Genomic DNA, 20,258 nt, shown 5'->3' on the forward strand with positions numbered 1-20,258 from the left:
TTGCCACCGACCATAGTGAAGCGGACTCCCCTGTAGCGGGGAGGAGACTGTGCGAACTGAATCGCGTAGCCGAGCCTGATGGTTCTCGCGACCCAATGGGACAGTCTGGGAAGCTCCCAAAAGCTGTACCAGTGGGGTCAAGCGAGCCAGACGTACACTGGTGGTGCAGCGAAGCGGAATGACGGGCCCAGACGTGGGTGGCATAGCGGCCCGGTGTGGGGGCACGGTCATTAGCCGCGCCCTGCCAGAGGAGGCCAGGGGAGGACCAGCGTCCCACGGGGGCGTACTCTGGCAGGGGTCTGGCGACAGAAGGGGACGAGAGTGGCGAGGCTCGTGAGCGGCGCGCACTGTCATCCACAGCCTCTTGGGGCTCGGAGGAAGGGGCATCAGTTCTTGAAATAAGAGATTCTCCCGCGGCCCTCCACCGGGGGACGGAGTGGCCCTGCTACCAACTCCTGAAAGAACTGAGCCCTAACTCCAAGCTGCCCGTCTCGAAAAGTGCTGCTTAGCCTGGTGTCTGGCCAGCTAAGGGGCGGAGACGGGCAGTGCCGCCCTCCTGCATCCCCCTCCAGCCCGGGGCCGGTGAAGGCTCGAGGGGAGGAGCCGCAGGGAGGCGGCCTCGGCGGGAAGCAGACTAAGGAGACCGCACGGAAGGATGACCATTGGTGCAGAAGGCCTCAGTCCACTTCAGGGGATGATCGAAGACTGTTGGGCGCAGTCCTCAATCACACCGCCGAGCAAGCCACCCGTCTCGAAAATGCTGCTTAGCCTGGCGTTTGGCCGGCTAAGGGGCAGAGACGGGCAGTGCCGCCCTCCTGCATCCCCCTCCTGCTCGGGGCCAGTGAAGGCTCGAGGGGAGGAGTCGCAGGGAGGCGGCCTCGGCGGGAAGCAGACTAAGGAGACCGCACGGAAGGATGACCATTGGTGCAGAAGGCCTCAGTCCACTTCAGGGGATGATCGAAGACTGTTGGGTGCAGTCCTCAATCACACCGCCGAGCAAGCCACCCGTCTCGAAAATGCTGCTTAGCCTGGCGTTTGGCCGGCTAAGGGGCAGAGACGGGCGGTGCCGCCCTCCTGCAACCCTCTCCTGCTCGGGGCCAGTGAAGGCTCGAGGGGAGGAGTCGCAGGGAGGCGGCCTCGGCGGGAAGCAGACTAAGGAGGCCGCACGGACGGATGACCGTCGGTGCAGAAGGCCTCAGTCTGCTTCTGGGGGGGGTCAAAGACTGTAGGGTACAGTCCTCAACCACACCGCCGAGGAGCCCAGCCTGGGACATGGGGGAGCTGAGAAAATGAATTCTCAGACCCCCTCACATCAACCTGGCTGAGCCCATTCCTGGACCACAGCTGTGGACATCACCTGGCCCCGGGATCACGCGGGTACCGATGTCGCCCGTAGAGCGAGGTCAGTAGTGTGCGTGGCGGATCGACCAGCCCAGACATGGGAGGCATAGCGTCCCTGCGTGGGGGCGTGGTCGAGTTTCCGCGTTCTGTCAGTGTAGGCCAGGGAAGGACCAGCGTTCCACGGCGGCCTGGTCTGACAGAACTCCCGAGTCAGCACTGCCTCGAAGGCGAAGGCGACACACAGCACTGCATGCCTGTGCCACGATAGTGACAGAGAACATACAGCCCATGATCACCACGCGATCGAGTGCAGCGAAGGCGGAGGACGCCCGCGGGCCGCGAAAAGTCACGTGGACTCCCGCGGGCCGGAAGCGTCCTGATGCACATCCGGGAAGCCTACAGCGCTCGGGGGGAGGGCGGCGCCACTCCTGCCGATGCTTTCAGCTGCCCGGGAAAGCATGACCATCAGCTCTGGATCTGACCCGACTAACGCTGACACTCCAGAGGGAGGCAACGCAGTCGAATCCTCATTTCCAGAGGAATCAAGCCCGCCTTGTGATGCTGTGAGTGACATGACACCACCTGCTGGAGCCCCGAATGAAAACACTGGGTCCCCGAGAGAAACCAGGCACACACGGAAGCCCCACGGTTTGCGATGTGGAGGGGGGCGTGGCCCGAGGAATGCTCGTCGGTATTATGCCACACTGTAACTCTCAGATCACCCTGGCCACCAGCCAAAGTATCCCCTCTCGAGGAAGAGATAGATTGGGGTGTGGCAGAGGGGACTCTACCCACACGGAGATCATTGAGTCTCGATCTATAAACATCGCGATGGTCACGTTCCCGCAAAGAAAACGTGACTCATCCACGAGCGCTGCCGAGCGTGAATAAGCCCAACACGCGAAACAGCGCTCGTGACCGTTAGGCAGATGAATCACGCGCCCACATCCAGTAAATACACGGGCGAACCGTCTTGAAAAAGACGTGCCGCGTGCAGCTCTTTTAGCGAGAGGAAAAGCTCAGCAGAGTGCTGAAGCGCCCAGGGAGAAACACACACACTGTCAGCAGATCACTGCACAGATCAGCAGCAGGCAATGCGATCTCGCTGGAACACGCCGTCACACAAACACACTGAAGAGCCGCTCGTCTCGTAGAGTGAAGATGATACAGAATGGCTTGTAGGAGTGAAGAAAACTCTTGGCTCCGAAGCGAAAACATATCTGCATGTTGCAGCGTACTTCCTTATATACCCCCAGGGTGGGGCGGAGTTACGCAATGCAAATTCCGCAGACCCATGGCATTTCATTGCCATAGGCTCGTTTTATATACTCGAAGATGACAGGCTTTCTAAGCGAAACCCCATTCGTCGTCATCCGACGTAACTCGGAGTGACAACGAAAGGGAACTAAATATACCACTGTTATGCCGATGATACATTATTGTATTTACCTATCTCCCCTGGTTGCACTACATCTATTGAAACTATTTTTAGCTGTTTGGAAGACATTAAATCCTGGATGGCAGAAAACTTCCTCCAGTTGAATACCAAGAAAACAGAGATGATTTTATTTGGATCACCCACCCATACAAAACACCGGAGCAATGCCCTTGGCCCTTGGTCATCAAACTTGCAGAATCAGGTCAGAAATGTAGGTGTCATTTTCGACAGCTCTCTTAATTTTAATAAACAAGTTAGCTCTGTTGTTAAAGGTAGTTTTTATCAGCTTAGAACAGTAGCTAAGCTGAAGTACTTTTTATCCAAGAAAGATCTTGAAACAGTCATTCATGCTTTTATTACCTCACGCTTGGACTACTGCAATTCACTGTACACAGGTCTAACCCAATATAATTTAAATAGACTTCAGTTAGTTCAGAATGCTGCTGCAAGACTCCTCACTGGTATCAAAAAGTTTGAGCACATAACTCCAGTTTTATCTGAGCTTCACTGGTTACCAGTGACATTTAGAATTGATTTTAAAGTCTTACTCTTTGTTTTTAAAGCTTTACATGGTCAAGCCCCTTTGTATATTTCTGAACTTCTGTCCACCTACTCTGCCGCCAGATCACTCAGGTCTACAACCCAACAGCTTCTTGCCATTCCCCAGACACGCCTTAAAACCAGAGGGGACAGAGCCTTTTCTGTAATAGCCCCTAGACTCTGGAACTCCCTCCCACTTCATATCATGTCTTGTAACACAATTGTCAGTTTTAAGACAAATTTGAAAACACACTTTTATTCTCTTGCTTTTAATTCTCTTTAATTTCTTCTTGGTTTTTTTTTTTTGCTTTATTTTTTGTTTTTGAAATGTTGCTACATATATATTGTTTTATGTACATTTTTATGTAATTTTAAGGCATATTGTTTCTGCCTTTCCTGCTCTAACTTGTAAAGCACTTTGGGTCAACTGTCGTTCGTTTAAATGTGCTATACAAATAAAATGACTTGACTTGACCAGTTGGAATTTCTTGTCTTGAAATCGGGGGTCATAGATCAATTCCACAATTACCTATAAGGAGACAAATTCACCGCACATAGTGATAATAATTCACTTACATACATTTTTATCACTCAGTGCCACTGGACATCATTGGCTGGCTGCCTTATCCACCTACGATTTTGATGTGCCAGGCAAGAACAATACTGATGCAGATTTGCTGTCCCGAAACCTGGTACAAGAGGAGAACACAGTTCTTTGGTGGGTTGGCAAAGCATGTCTGAGACCAAAGGTCCATATGCCAGCGAGATCATATTGACCTAAAGCTCAACAAATCACCTAGGTATGTGGAACAACAAGGAGCCTTACCTGAGTGCATTTCCTAATGTGTATGCTTTCCCTGTTCAACTGAAATGTGACTTCTTGGAGCAGAACTCCATGGCAGAGTTGGCAAAAACCCAAAAGAATGATGTTGTCTTGAGGAAAGTAATTGAGGAAAGCGTTGAAGCAAGGGACATGGTCTACCGATGTGAAAGTGAATTCTGAGTTGTGGCTCATGAAACGTGAGGAGAATAGGCTTATAATGAAAGGTTTGCTTTAGTGAAACAGTAAAATACCCACTGGAGATTAAGTTTCCCAGCTCATCTTGTCTATGGAACTCACAATAACATGGGTCTTCTGGCCTTAGAAAGAACCACAGATCTCTGGTAGTAGATTCTACTGGGCCAAAATGGCTTGTGAGGTTAAACAATACATCAAGAATTGTGGGGAGTGTAGTAGAGCCCTGCATTTCAGCCCAAGCCCAACGGGGCCCGCCTTATTTATGCCCCTAGGGCCGGACTTCGGGACATTGAACCTTACACACTCAGACTCTGAGGATTCTGTCAAGTCAGGTAAGTGGTTTTGGGGTGTGTTTTATCAAGTTTTTATGTTTTCTTGCCTTTTCAGGTGATGCATCATCAGGACTCTCCAGCATTCTCACTGACTGTCCAATGGGTAAGAGGTGATCACAATAAATGGTTTTGACTCCTTCTTTACCATGTTTAGGTTTTACCTTATACACTGGTAAGTTGGGCATTTTGTCAACCACAACATATGGCACAGAACTCTGAAGTTTGTATTTTCTCTCTCAGTCCCAGATTACACCATCACCATTCTCGAAGATCTGGAATCTCAGTAGCAGTGAGCGTGCCTTCAGCGCAGTTTTATACCTAGTCACTTCATGCATTTTCTAGGTGTAAAAGGCTCTGGATTGAAACCTTCCACTGTGGATGCTGTTCTTTTTCTCTCACAATGATCGGTAAGAGATTGTTCTTCTGTTAGGAGGCTGTCTCGTTTTGGATTGGACTTTTTTCATTAGTCTAACTGTTGGAAACTCTTGGAAATAAGAATGGCCATGTGCTGTGGTGAAGCCTTGATTTTAGCCCTTTTCATTTCCGAGTGCCGTTGCAAACAGCTGAGCAGCCTGCCTCAGCTTATCAAAAATCCCTTTTTTACTGTGGTGGTGATAAACGTTTAAACTAACATTGTGATATGCTTGACATGTTTTATATCTATGGATTTTATTGTAGGCAAGTCAAGTGTTGATTTGAAAGGCTAAATTGATCAAGCCTGTGGTTAACGCTATTGGCTGCTGGCCGATTGGTCGTCACTTTAAAAAAGTTTTTTACAAAACAAACATTTTACAAACAAAAAATGCTCCAAAATTTTTTCTAAATTGACCTTATAAAGAAACAAAAAAGAAATATAACTACTTTGCCATTAAAAACAAAACAACTATTTTAATGGCTGCAACAGTATAGGCTGTGTAATGGGGGAGGATAAAAAACAAAACAAAACATGGGCTCCAGTCAATTCTGATTAGCTGTCAGACAAGGGCCGGGCTAGGGCCTGAACATCTCTGTCAGGGCTCTGTCACTTCGGTCAAGTTTATTATTGGTTTTGTGACAGAGCCCTGACTCTACTGTATTGTTTTATCTTGTGTGAGCTCTTCTGTCCATGTGAGCTGTTTTGTGTGCGGAGCGTGGTGTTCTGATCCCGGCACGTCAGTCTAGTTTGGTTTCGGTTTTGTGCCGGGATTCGGACATTCATCCTCTGTGTTTGTCATCTGTTGTGAGAGCACGGAATGAATATTTGCTCGTTCACATGCGCTTTGTATTGTTGTGTAAGCGTGCGGTTTTGAGTTCGCTAGGGCAGTACGCTCTTCTGTCCGCGTGTGTTGTTGTGCTTTGTGTAGCACGCGGTTCATGTTTACATCAGCCTCATGCTTTCTTGTTATATTTTGTCTTGTGCTGTGTTGCACGCAGCTTGTTTAGAGTGCATTACTCGCAAAACACTAGCAGCTCCTTTGCACCAAACTACCAGCAATGGATCGATGGATCTAATCTGCATAGATTTCCTCTAAATTGAGCCTGACTCCAATGGAATAAGTAACATCTTGGTGGTCACAGATCAATTTTCTATGTACGTCCGAGCAAGAATCCATTCCGATCAAGGGCATGACTGAGTCATTTAATAAAATAGCTCTTGCTACTCTTGGGGATCCGCAAATCACTTACCACTCCATACTGCATCATCCTCAAGGTGACGCCCAGCCCGAGAGGTTTAATCACACCTTGCTCTCAATGTTGGGAACCTTGGCAAGTGAGAAAATGCATCAGTGGAGTCAGCATGCGGGGTATCTGGTATCACAAAATGTGATGCTACAAGGTACTCTCCCCACTACTTAATGTTCGGAAGGGAAGCAAGACTGCCTGTTGATCTTTGTTTTCAAATATCTGCTGATGGAACAGAGGAAAGGCAACATTCTCAGTATGTTGTCAACCTGAAAAGAGATCTAAAATAAGCTTATCAACTAGCCTCAAAAGCTTAGAACAAAGTGCACCAAAGAAACAAGAAAGTATTTGACAGAAGAGTGAAATTCCAGATCTTGGAGAATGGTGATAGAGTGTTGCTGAAGAATCTGGGACTGAGAGGGAAAATGCAAACTTCAGAGTCGATGGAGTTCTCTGCAATATGTTGTGGTTGACAAAACGCCCAACTTGCCAGTGTGACATGGTAAAGGAGGAGTCAAGATCATTAATTGTGATCACCTCTCTTACCCATTGGACAGTCTGTGAGAATGCTGGAGAGGCAAGAAAACACAACTTAGACAAAACACCCCCCAAAACCACTTCCTCAGAATCCTCAGAGTCTGAGTGTGTAAGGTTAAATGTGCCTTACCAGGCATACATGCACAAGTATTTGAAAAGTAGAATGGCAAGGAAAAGATCTCCTTATGGCACCGCAGATGAGCTCACGGTATTGATCAGAAGAAAAGTGATCAGGTTTAGGAAGAGTTGATGGTGTCTTAGGGTTGACTAAGTTAACGGAAATGCTTTTCTGAGGAAATCACCGCGATTTATGGACATCTAATATCGGGAGGTAAAACATGCTCTTCTTACTGAAGATGTTTGTTTCTTGTTGAGTGAAGCATTCTTTTATTTTTTTGACCAGAATGGATCCCAGCATCAAACAGGCCTGCAGTATTAACATTGAGACTTTCATATTGAGTTAATAGAAGGGTGAGCTCATATTGGCAGCTTATTATTTGGTTAAAGAGTCCTTTGAGTTTTAAGAAAGAGGTTGGATCAATGGCTCAACTTTAAAGGTGTATATACATTTAGGAATATTTGTATATACCTAAAGGAATATTTACAAAGAGTGAATATATGAAACTGATCTTTTTGGGATTGATCTGTGAATTTGTAACATTCCTATTGATTATTTATATAATCGTTATTTTATTTTACATTTTGAAACCACCTGAAACTTGATCTGTTCAGGATACCGTTTTTTTTTTTCAGTGTATTAATTTTTAAAAAAGGGGTATTATTAAAACTTTAGTAACATAAGCAAAATATTAAAATCCCAATTCATTAATGTGTATTTTAATACATTTTAGGATTAAGGGACCCAAGGAAAGTAGTAAAAATCACAGCTACAAAAATTAAGTTAAAGTGAGTAAATAACCACACTTAGCTCACAACAAATGGGAAAATACAAAGTTTATTAAGAACTTAGGGGGCTCCTTTATACAGTGTATCTAAAAAGCAAAAGGTCAAAAGCGCTACAGACAATTTTGATTTTATGGTGACTTTAAAATGCTGACAACGTATTGTTCATTGCTAGTTGATGTTGTCTAATGCATTAACTCATGTTAATTAATTTAATCTTATTTTTATGTGTTAATGTATTTTCTTCTAGATGTTTTAAATATTTAGAGGTTAACAGTAGGTGGATAACAGTAGAAAGACAGTGAATTAGATCATGGGATGCTGCAGACATCTGAGTGGGTGTTGAGTGAGTGGAAAGAAACAGCAGCAGTAGGAAGAAAAGGGAATGGATGAAAAAAAATAAAAAAATACCTGGATACAGTATGTGGCAAAGCCCAGTGGAAAACAGAGAGACAGAGAGAAAGAGAGAGAGAGAACACACACTAAAACAGGAGAATAAGTTTGAGTGACCAAATCATAATTCAAACATCTGTGGCAGATTTCAGTTTTAGAAAATTATGTTTCTCCTGGGGAAGTGAGCATGAATGAGGCAGTAAGTAATTATGGTAATATGAGTAGGAAAACAGCAAGTCTCGTCTGTATTTACTGGTGCAGCAGTGATGGAAAAAATCCTCGGAAAATAGCACGAGAGAGCAAGATCTTCTGACAAAGAACATAAGCATTAACAATGTAACACCTCCACGTCCCCAGAGAGAAAATTCGCCATTAACCTCGTTAGAAGCCCGATCTAAAAAATGTGCTTGTTTGCCAGACTGTGAGAGTAGACAGTATTACTTTTGCTCTTTTGCGCAAATCCGCAGCCCACTCCAAATCTCTCACAGATTGCCAATAGCGCAAGCTGTGTAGTCCTGCCAGATAAACAGAATCTATTGGATCAGGCAGATTTCAGGGCTGTGGCTTCACACATGGCGGCTTCTGTGCCCCAGATTCTCTGCTCGCAGACATTCAATCCTTTTCAGTTTTGTTTTTCAATGTCCCACCTTCTTTGTCTCATTCATCCGAGATACAAAAACATAACAGTTTGCTTATATTTCATACATAGCTGCATCCAGGGCAGCATGATGTGAGTATTCTTAAAGAGCACAAAGAAAGTGTAGTATCTTTTACGGTACAGTACAAAACACGGGGGAGGGAGGAGATGCTGGCCACAAACCGAATGCGCCGGAGGAAACGAAATGAAAACATTCAGAGTTTGGTGGATAATACCAAAGTACACAGCATCATCTACATCTGAGATCAGATGCAGTGCTGCATTGCGCCATCTCACTCTTTAAAGGCAGAGAGACAGCGGAGCAGGCAACACGGTTCAAATAGGGATTTGGTCTCATGACCATGCAAAAAATTAAATAAAAAAAAAATGGACAGATGGGTAACTTTGTGGTTAAACGGCATCCAAGGAAACAGAAGTGAAAGGGAGACACAAAAAAAAAAAAAAAAAAAAAAAAAAAAGCCAGAGGGTGAGAAAGTGAGATGAAGCGGACAGGGATGGCAGGAGGGTGAGTTTGCCCATCTCATTAGCTCGGACTCATCTGATTATGTAAGCACCCGGCTCTTCGACACATCGCCTATTTTTAGCCCGCTCCCATGTCTCGTCCTATCATCTGCTCTATTAGTTATTGGATGTCTGTGACTCCGCCATGTCATGATAATTATGTAATACGTGGTACTCAAACACACCCATTCAGGGGCACACATCTCACAGCAGTCTGGAAGACATTTGCGCGCTAATGATGTGTACAGTGCACTGAAGTGTGACAACACGCACACACACACGGCAAAGTCCGGAGGTGCTTTGTAAGCTAATTAGACAGAGGCTGTGACTATACTTCACTCTACATGAAATTACCCTGTTTACTTTTTTTATGTGTTTCAGTGCACATAATTTCAAAGACAAAATTTAGTCTGTAATCTTTTATCTTCCTCTGAAATGACTTGTCTTTTTGGGTGATGTTACCAAGAACTCTTATTTTTTGACCCCTTCACTCGACCACCTGGCATAAAGAGATCACTTTTCAAAATCCAATCAGTCCAATCAGTTCCTCTTTTTCTCAGTAAAGGGATAGTTTACCCAAAAATGAACTTCGTAACTCAACTTACATTTCTCAATAGCTACATTTACATGCAACCAAGATTGATGGCTCAATCCAACTGAAAAGCCTTCTAGTACTTTTAACACGTCAAATGTTAATTTTGAGCTCGATCTGAATCTGAATGAAAGTTTTATCCGATTGAAAGGGATGGTGTAGACCTCGAATAATCCGGGGGGCATGTAAAAAAGCATGTAAACCCTTAAATCGGACTATTTTCTGAATATTTACTAAATATTGATAATATGTCATCATGGCAAAAATTACAATTATACTTGTGGTAGCTCCGGTGACATTATCACGATTCTGAACACAACAAATGAGGACTACTGTATGTATGCACTGTTTTGTTTGGAATACATGTAATGCACATGCAAACGGATATGTGAATCAGATTGCAATGTTTACGGTTAAAATAAACAGATCTTTCAGAATGTGAAATCAGATTGGATTCAATCCAAAGACATGTACACAATATATACACCAAGACAGTGTTCTTGTTGAATGGAAGAAATTGCAACATGCAATATGGCGGCTCTAGAAATGCAAGTCCCGCCTTCCAAATAAAAGAGCCAATTGCAAATGAGTAAAGTTATCTCATCACTGAAGCTGTTGTTAGAAGCTCTGGTTCTCATAGAAACCCAAGACTTGTGCTAGGACTGCACATGGGCATATTTATTTTTTAGCATAAGAAACAACATTTATGAAACCGATTTTATTGCCGATTTGAAATTTAAGTTTGTTCCAAACCTGTATGACTTTCTTCTGGAACACAAAACAAGATGTTTAGATTTTTTATATATATTATATAGGTCTCATTGTATGGGAAACAAACATTCTTTAAAATTATTCTGTGCTCCGCAGAATAAATAAAGTAATACAGATTTGGAACAACATGAGGGTGTATAAATGATGACAATTAAATTTTTTTTGGGTGATCTACACTTTTAAATATACTGTTTCACTAAAGAATCTATTATATTACAGAAGTAAAATGACATTTTATGTTGACAGGATCAGGAACCTCGAAAATCCCTTTAAGTGCACTGAAACAAACTACAGTTATGCTGCAGGAAATGTCCACATATCATGTGTGTACGATCATACAAGGGAACGGGAACAGGAAATAACCTAAGCCAGACCCAGAAACTCCAGTGTGTGTGTGCTAACCACTGCACTGTGGCTCCAACAAAATAGTCTATTTTTATTTCAAATAGCTTGTTTTCAAGCACTTCATCCAGTGTATGGTAAGGACCTAGACTGGAGTGTGCTACAGTTCAAGCCCAATATATATGAGGAGGCAGTCCAAATCTGCTAGGAAATGAGGATTTAATCCACTTAATGGGGAGAGGTTCAATGTAAAAGCTGCAGCTCCAGGGCTAGAAGTGTGTAGAAGAGAGAATAAGCCAGTATACCCTAAATGCAATAGACAACAGTTCATTTACATACAATGGAAAATCATTAAATATATGTTGAAAGTGTGATTCGACACTTGGTGACACTATCTATCTATCTATCTATCCATCTATCTATCTCTCCATCTATCTATCTCTCCATCTAGCTCTCTCTCCATCTAGCTCTCTCTCCATCTATCATCTATCTATCTATCTATCTATCTATCTATCTAGAGTTTGAGCTAATCCCAAAGATCTTAAGAATCTATCACAACATCCATGAGTCATCTTTATATTGTGGAAAGAAATGTCATTAAATGGGACAGATACTAAAACAAAATGTGTTAACGAAACATAACCAACCTTAACTGAAACGAAAGAGCTTCTTTTTCCAAATGGATTTCCGGCAAATGCATCAGCAAGTTTTAATGGCATTTTGGTGCTGTTGTTTAAATGGTAGCAAAACAGATAAATGATGGAAAGACACTGCATGTGTGAACAGCAGATGTGGTACATTCACCAGAAAATATATCCAGCTATTTTTACTGCAATTTAACGGGTTTCATTTGTGAAAGTGGCTATTGTTTATCATTCATATGTGCAAAATTCATATTAAACAAATGCAAACATTTATGAGAAGGAAAGTAATAGTTTTGAATTTATTCAAGCTGAAGTTTTTCAGCAGAAGCCAAAAAAAAAAAAAAAAAAAAGACAGTCTTTTAAACCTTGATGAGAGCACATCCACACAATTAAGTTAATTGGCATTAATAAACTACACACAATGTTACTTTATTTTTCATTTAACAAATGTTTTAGTTTATTTTTCAGAAAGCACATTAGGGGGTCCAGAGAGTGCGCAGCATATGGCTTACATTATTTATAGACACAGTTTGACATATAAATAGAAATAAAACCCAAGAAATAAGAATAAAACACTTTATTTATTTAACATTGATCAACAAGAGAGTCAACATCACAAAAATTACATCAATGCCAAGACCTTTGCAGAGGTCATAAATCACTGTCTTAAATAACCGCCGTTACAATCAGTCACAAAAATGAACCCTTGGAACAAGGGCTCTTAGAAAAATGAAAATGGTCTCATTAAACATCAGTGAAGTCCTGCCATTTTAAAGGTCTTTGTGTGAGTGATGTCTTTAAAACTTTTAACCACTTAAAAGAGAGGGAAAGTGCTTTGCTTTTAAGTGTCCTTGAACAAACATAATTCTATGTACACAACACCGATGTAAGTTTTGGCAATATTTAATTTGAAGTCATTGTATGGGTTATTTTTTTTTATTTACCGGTCTGTTCTTCAACATAACATTATAACCTATGTACAGACTAGCAAAAAAAGGTTGCTCTGTTCGAGTTATTGAAAAGCGTCACACATGCCATGCATAAATTTAAGGCACTTCGATGCGAACGCATGTGTCACATATCAATTTCAATATTCAATAGTTTTGTCTAGTAAGTGTTCCAAGAAGCCAAACTGTTTATTTCAAAGTGATAATGATCACTGCACTTTTATAACTCGACACGTTTCCTCATATTTACCACTATACATCATTACATGCCCTTACTAATATTAAATAGAAAAGATATTCAAGGTATCTTTGCGTATTGAGGAAACTAAAGCATAACAACTCAAACTACTTTACTAAAATCATGACATGCATTTTAAAAGAAGACAACACAAACGGTCACAATGATGTACGAATACTCTCCCAGGCAAAACTATATTTACATTTCCAAACTTTAAAAGTGCAGGCTCTTTATATGTATATAGCACTTCTTAGCTTATACTTGAACTTAACTCTTGTGCTAGCAACATCTGTGTTTTTGGATACAGTATATTCTCTCTCAATGTCTTTAGTGTGAAGAAGGATGGAGGAGCGACAAGCAGTGCCATTGTGAAAGAGCCGCCGAGACCATGGATACCATGTATAGAGAAGTAAGAGGGTTTTTCTTTTCGAAGTTACAGTATCTCCACATAGTTTTCAGGGATGAGTCCTCGCTTTCCCTCCAGCACACCCTCCAGCCATCCGGGCTCCCTGGAGAGTGTCACTGCAGAGCAAAACCACGGACACACAGGTAAAAGTCTTACTGCAGCTCTTCTGTCACATTGCACGTCAGACAAGCAAGAATTCCTCATCGGATGGAAGACATTTCTTATGTGGATGGTTAGCATGGCTGATGAATGTCAACTACACACCACAATGGGTAGGAGTTAGGAACGTTTACATAAAAATAAAAAAGAGAGATACAGCCAGGCCCTGATGAAGTTTGCTTTTTCAGCATTTACTGTGCTAATAAAAAAAAAATAAAAAAAAAAAAATAAAAAAAGGGAAAATTGGAAAATGTGGTAAATTAAGCTAATAGAATGATTGAATTATTAATAGCCAAAGTGTTAATAAACAAACACAGAAGAGGTGGGAGATTTGTGAATAATGGGAGGAAAGTTTTTTATTTTTTTATTGTTGTTATTATTATTATTATTATTATTATTATTTATTTATTTATTTATTTATTTATTTTTTAGATGAGCGCAGCGATGATTCAATCCAAGGGTACTGAGGCTCTGGGAATAATTTGAAAGTCTGTGTCTAAACTTAGGATACTAATAACTGTGAATGTTAATTATCACTGCATACTGAAGATGCTGAATGCTGTATTAGACATAAGCCAGGAAATACTGGCAAAGAAATACTGAACAATTGACCGGTAACCTGTGCAAGCCTGCTTGAACAAACAGCGAGATGCCCGTACAGTTAGTTACTATGATTTGTCGAAGGACAACCTATCATTTCAATAAATGTAATGTATTAGAACACTCTGATGAATAATGGGACGTGAAGGAAGTCCAAGTGAATGACAGAAAAATTGTGAAAAACACAAAAATTATGAAAAAGGAACATGCGGATGCTGTGCTAGCAACATCACATTTACAATCACAAATTATACAAATTGACTAGAAAACAGACAGAATAAAAAATTCTATCCAATATTTTCATTATTTTATTGCAGGAAGCAAGAGTACAGTATAAGACATGTCTAGCAAAATATATTTACGTTTTTTTGCCTTTCTTGGCTTTCATGTTTTATGCCCATAATTTGACCACCAATGTTTTTGCTGGTTTAACAAAGTTGAGCAATATTATTTATCTGGTTTAATATTCTTTTCTTTTTTACAAACTTTTAATAAATGTAACAAAATGTTACTTAAGGAATCTGTCATATCATTTGGGAAGCCAGTTAACAACAACAATAACAACAAATAAATCACTTGATTCCATTGGTTCCATTGATTTGGCTCAAAATCATCTCAATTGTATCTCAAATTCAGCAAGACAGCTGAGAGGCTTCAGCTGAAGTAGTTGAGAATAGTTTCAGAAAACAGGAGCTCTGACAGTGATTAAGCTCTGATAGCCTTTATTTCCTCGTGTCATTCTAGCTCTGTCTCGTTCAATGCGAATTGATTTTAGGGGATGCTACACCCTGTCCCACTTTCCTCCCTCCACCTATGCTGATATAAGATCAGATTTTTTTTTTTTTTTTTTTTTGCTGGTAGGACCCACCAAATCCAATATGTCTGTGGATTCGGGTGAGTGCCTGTGGCAGTGATAACGTTAACACTTACCGTCATGGAAGATTGCGCCAACCTGGAAAGAGAGTTCGGAATCGTGTTCAGCCTCACAGGGGTACACAGCCTTGGCTTTCATGAGGGTGACACTGAAAAATGGAGGCAATCAGTTAGTGGATCTCTCGCTATTCGGAAGCGTGGGGATTAGGACACGACTTTCCAACTATCTGTAAAGTGGACTCAGCCGAAGTTATCACTGAAAGAAGTCTGTGTGATTAACATCTGTCCGTAAAAATCCCAGAACTGAGCTTTGAAGAAGTTGAGAAGTATGATAGTCATCAAAGAGTAGATATGATTCAAACAGAGAGAAATTCTCAAGCAAGTGTGGGCAGCATCCAGGCATATCCTGCCATTTAGAACTCCAAAATTTGGAGCATGTTCTGCAAAGCAGCGAACCGTTTCCACACCTTTTAATGCATTTCAATGGCTTTTCCATGATTTATCCAAACATTTATACTTACTGCATACATATTTCAATAATCTTATAAAATACAAATTGTAATTGTACTCACAAAGAGCAATTTTAGTCAATCATGTCCAATGGTTTTAAATACTTTTTTGATTCCAAAAACTTAATGACTTGAGATTTTATTAAATATAACCATTTATTAGAAACAATGTGCGCTTATTGAAGAAGATATAGCAACAATGTGCTCTAGACTCTCTTCACTAGTAGTCTGCAGTATGTTTTATATATTGTCTCAGAACAACGTGCCCTTAAGTTAATATACAACCCAGGCAGACACCCAGAATCCAGAAGTTACTGCAGGAGGTCTGCAACTGCAACATAACAAAGACGTCATTCCTGAAGGTCAGTCATTTTTTTCCAACAGCTTTTTAACAGATTAAAAGACTTTAAATTGAATGAGTCTGATCACCTGCCATTGGGCATCATTCATTTTATACGATGGAAAGTTAATGCATCTTTGTGTCTGGATCAGAACTATAGATCATTGCAATGGCCCCTGCCTGGAAAGTGTGAGACTGAGAGAAAGTATGTGCGTGTGTGTGCATTTGTGTGTACAGGTGTAGAGTCACAAATAGAGCTGAGGAAGCAGAGATGAGAGAGAGAGAGAGAGAGAGAGAGAGAGAGAGAGAGAGAGAGAGAGAGAGAGAGAGAGTACAGTTGTGTCGGCATGTCAGAGGAAAGGAAAAGTTGGCGAGTGTGTGAGTCGGAGGCTAAACAATGACAGATGAAGACTTTGCGTCTTTGCATGAATGCATGTGTGATTGAGTTAATAGCCTGAGGCTGTGAGCTTGGAGTGCGAGTGAAAGAATCAATGAGACAGTGAGAGAGTATATGCGATAAAGGTTGAGCCAAAACCGGCCAACCTGACACTTAAATCAACAGACTGGAACAAATTAATTACATTCTATGAGAATGGATGTGTGTATAATACATGTTCTTCAGGGACAAGTGTGTTTACATCTTACCTTTCCTCAGGTTTATTCTTTTCCTTTCCTACTGATCCAGGTTTCACCGGTGTAAGTGAGGCAGGGGAGGCATTATTCATCCATGAAGCCGTGGCAGAGCATATCCTGTGGAACAAAAAGTGACACAAAAAATGTATACTGTAATGCTTTCCTAAAGTAAAAGACACCTATTTTAGAAATACTGCCAGTAAGTAGAAGAAACAAATAGTGACCCAGGTTTGGACTGATATGATTTAGTTAAAATCCACAGATTGCATACTTTAAAGCTTCTAAGCTACTTTTTGTACAAAAATAAGTTTGTACAAGAACTTATTGTCTATTTATGCACATCAAAACATATAAACACAACACACACAAAAAAGGGGGTTAAAGACACAACAGATACGCATTCTGCTGCATATATTCCTCCATACAAACCCCTTCATCATTATTCTAAGAGAGGCTGTGCAGCTCAGACAGTCTCACAATCTCAGAGAGGGTTAGAGAAGTGAAGGTTATGGGGAAAACTGCCCAACGTCCCCAAGAATTTGAAGGATTTAGAAAATGCAAATAATGCAAATGAGCACTTTAGATCCGCAATAGCTGACAGCAGGATCAGGCACTGCACAAGATGCACTGCAAATATCAACATGAAATACACTATTGACTACACACACACACACACACACACACACACACACACACACACACACACACACACACACACACACACACACACACACACACACACACACACACACACAAAATCCATAGTAAGTAAATGCACCTATTTGAGTTTAAATAATACTAGTAATATAGTACTTAATATAGTATATATAGTATATAGTACTTAATATTTTCAATACGTATTTACTCAAACTCCTTAGAATCAGCAAATCAGTTAATTGTTAAAACAATTCAATTTAATCAGTTGAAAAGTATGAAATTGGTTTGGACAGAGCAAGTTGTGGAACAAACAAGATTAATTTCGTTAAAACGAATGAAACTGGTTTACATATATTGGATTTATTGATGATAATCTGGTAAACCTGGTTATTGTACATGTAAAACAAGTTTTATTCATACTATAACATAAATATCATTCTTTAAACTGTGTATTCCAAATATTTTATATGCAATTTAAATACATAAATCTAAATTATAGGCCAAAATATTTTTGATCTGAAAAAAAACGTTTTTAAATCGATTAATCAGTACATGTTATTAAAGTAGCATAACATAATCAATAAAATGATGTTGCTTGCACAGCACATTAACAGATGCCAGTTGTCAGGTAATGAGCATAGCTGACCGCTCGTGTTCGGCTTGTCTAGCTTGTTTCCAATGTCAGCCATATGAACGAAGGCAGACATCAGAAAAAAAAAAAAAAAAAAAAAAAATTGTTCTTTGCTAATTCAAGACACTTGAAGTCACATTGAAGTCTGGCAAACCACCTGTTCAGCCCCATGTAGACATGGAAGTCACATTTTTGTATCCTTGTACAGACATTATATGGAAGTCGACAAAGTTGGATGATTGGATGAAACTTTACACAGACAAGGTTGACTAGAATAATGTTAGCTCACATAATATTTAGGTCTTGTGGCTTTAAACCTAGTCCGACTCAATTTTCACTACCGTTCAAAAGTTTGGGGTCAGTAAGAAGAAGTCTCTTATGAGCACAAAGTCTGCATTTATTTGATCAAACATACAAAAACAGTAATATTGTGAAATATTATTACAATTTAAAATAACTATTTAATATGTTAATATATGTAACGTTTTATTTATTCCTGTATTGGCAAATGTCATTATGCCAGATGTCACATGATCCTTAAAAAAATATTCTAATTGTTTTGGTGCTCAAGAATTATGATCAATGCTGAAAACCGTTGCCCTGCTTAATATTTTTGTGAAAACCAATTTTTATTTAAACCAGAAATTTTTTTTTTTTTTAAATTAAAAAAAATGCCACCACCAGTGTTTTTGTTCATTTTCACAAAAGTTGCATGGCCCCCAGAATATTTTGCTGTATGAATATAATATTGCTGACATACAATATCAAAATAAATGTGTGTGCAATATACCACTTGAATGTGGGTAAGTTTCATAAAAAAAGCAACATTTTGAGCAAAAAGATGAGAAAATCACGTTTTTGTCAAAGACTACTGTACATCCAGATGGGATTAAGAACGATGATCAAAACATATGGAGTAGATCGAGTCCATCAACACCCCCAAAGCTTCACAGTCCTGTAGCTCGTCCTGGGTCGACATTTCATTCAGTAACATTAGGCAGTTTAAATGTATATGCGGTTTAATGTTGACGATCGCATTATTTTACATATGCATATGATAACATATGATATCGCTGGTCTCTGCTTCTTCTTCGCATGTATTGATCATGAGATTCAGTACTCTTTCAGAAGATGTATAATAGCGCTACCGTATAACACTGAAAACACAGAAAGCCGGAAAAGTCCGTCAATGGCGGGGAAAGAGTTCAAATAGAAATCTTTTGTAACATTATAAATGTATTTACTGTGAATTTTGATCAATTTAATGCATTCTTGCTGAATAAAATTCTTACTGAACCCAACCAATCTTTTAAATCACAGTGTACTTCTAATTTTCACTTCTGTTTTCTTAATTATGTATATTATACATGCCATAAATTGAGCTTCACTTAAATCTGGAATATCCAGATAACAGTTAAAACCAGGCCATGCTCTTAATTATATTTGGGTAACGCTGGTTTTGAATCTCAAGATAATGGAGACGAGGAATGTGTGTGTGCTGAAGGTGAGGAGTTGTGAAGGACTCACAGAAGCAGGGATAGTGGCAGCAGAGGGGCAAATGAGGAGAAGCATAGTCCAGCAGGAGAGACAGAGGAACAGAGAAAGAGATATATGTGTACAGTATGTATAGATAGAGAGAGAGATGCGGTGATTTATGACTCTGCAGTGGGTCTGTGAGTCCTCAGCTGCTGCACATCAGCATGAGACTCTAGCAGCGCTGCAGTGCAGCAAATCCACTCATTAACCTCACACCAGCCTCACACACACACACACACAACTCACACCAGCCGCATGAATCCCAGCTAACACACCACACACACTGCTTGATACATACCGTTCACGCTCACACATTTCAAAACAAGGTGAATTTGAATCGTCAAACTCCAAAAGAAAAGCTAAATGAAGTGGGAGAAAAAAATTATAAATATAAATCCAGTATGGTTGCCCTGGCAACCAGCAGAACCACAGGGAAATGGTTTCACCCCAAAAATGCTTTTACAATTACAACTAAGCCACAGCAAGAAATTCACGCTCATTTTTAAGCTATTAAAAACAGCACTTAGCAAATAATTGCATCTTATGTCTTATTTTCTGATCCTCAAAAAATGTCCTACTTGAAAGAGGCACAAAACGATTTAAGACTGAAAAAGAACTGAAAAACAAACACTGATCGAATGTGTTTAACAATTCAACTCTTTAAGTTCTGCTTACTGATAAACAATGTGTAATTATAATAAGTGCATGCAACATTGGATATATAGTGATAGATGACAAAAAAACAAAACTTCAATAATAATGAATTAATTGGTCACCATTTCCACGTTTTTCCAAAAATTTCCATTGATCCATGTATTCGTGCAATTATATATATACAGTATTATACATAATTATAATTATTATTATTATAAATAATAAAAATCAGTGTATCAGACTAATTACAATCAATCGAATTTTACATTTTTTTGCAGTCCAGAGCGTATACAGATCTATATATGCAAATACAGATTGATGTAGAGTGTATCTTTTGTATAAATGGATAATATTTTTCTAAATTATGCCAATTGTGGATACACTGGATTAACTCTCTGGTGCT

General features: G+C 40.3%; 1 protein-coding gene across 2 annotated transcripts in view; it reads right to left on the minus strand.

Moving 5' to 3' along the window:
* Positions 1-12,234: 12,234 nt before the first annotated feature.
* The window catches only part of arhgap10 (Rho GTPase activating protein 10), an 82,778-nt gene continuing 74,754 nt past the window's right edge, over positions 12,235-20,258 (minus strand). The window contains exons 21-23 of one of the 2 annotated variants that reach the window (XM_082163225.1): positions 16,390-16,494; positions 14,953-15,044; positions 12,235-13,379 (exon numbers count right to left, since the gene is read on the minus strand). In XM_082163225.1, coding sequence (XP_082019351.1) covers positions 13,291-13,379; positions 14,953-15,044; positions 16,390-16,494 — 286 coding nt within the window. In that variant the 3' untranslated portion in view covers positions 12,235-13,290. Of the gene's footprint in view, positions 13,622-14,952; positions 15,045-16,389; positions 16,495-20,258 lie in introns of both variants that reach the window. The other variant, XM_082163226.1, reaches the window with a different exon arrangement.

This window comes from Leuciscus leuciscus (assembly GCF_965113295.1).
Source record: "Leuciscus leuciscus genome assembly, chromosome: 3".
NCBI lineage: Eukaryota > Metazoa > Chordata > Actinopteri > Cypriniformes > Leuciscidae > Leuciscus > Leuciscus leuciscus.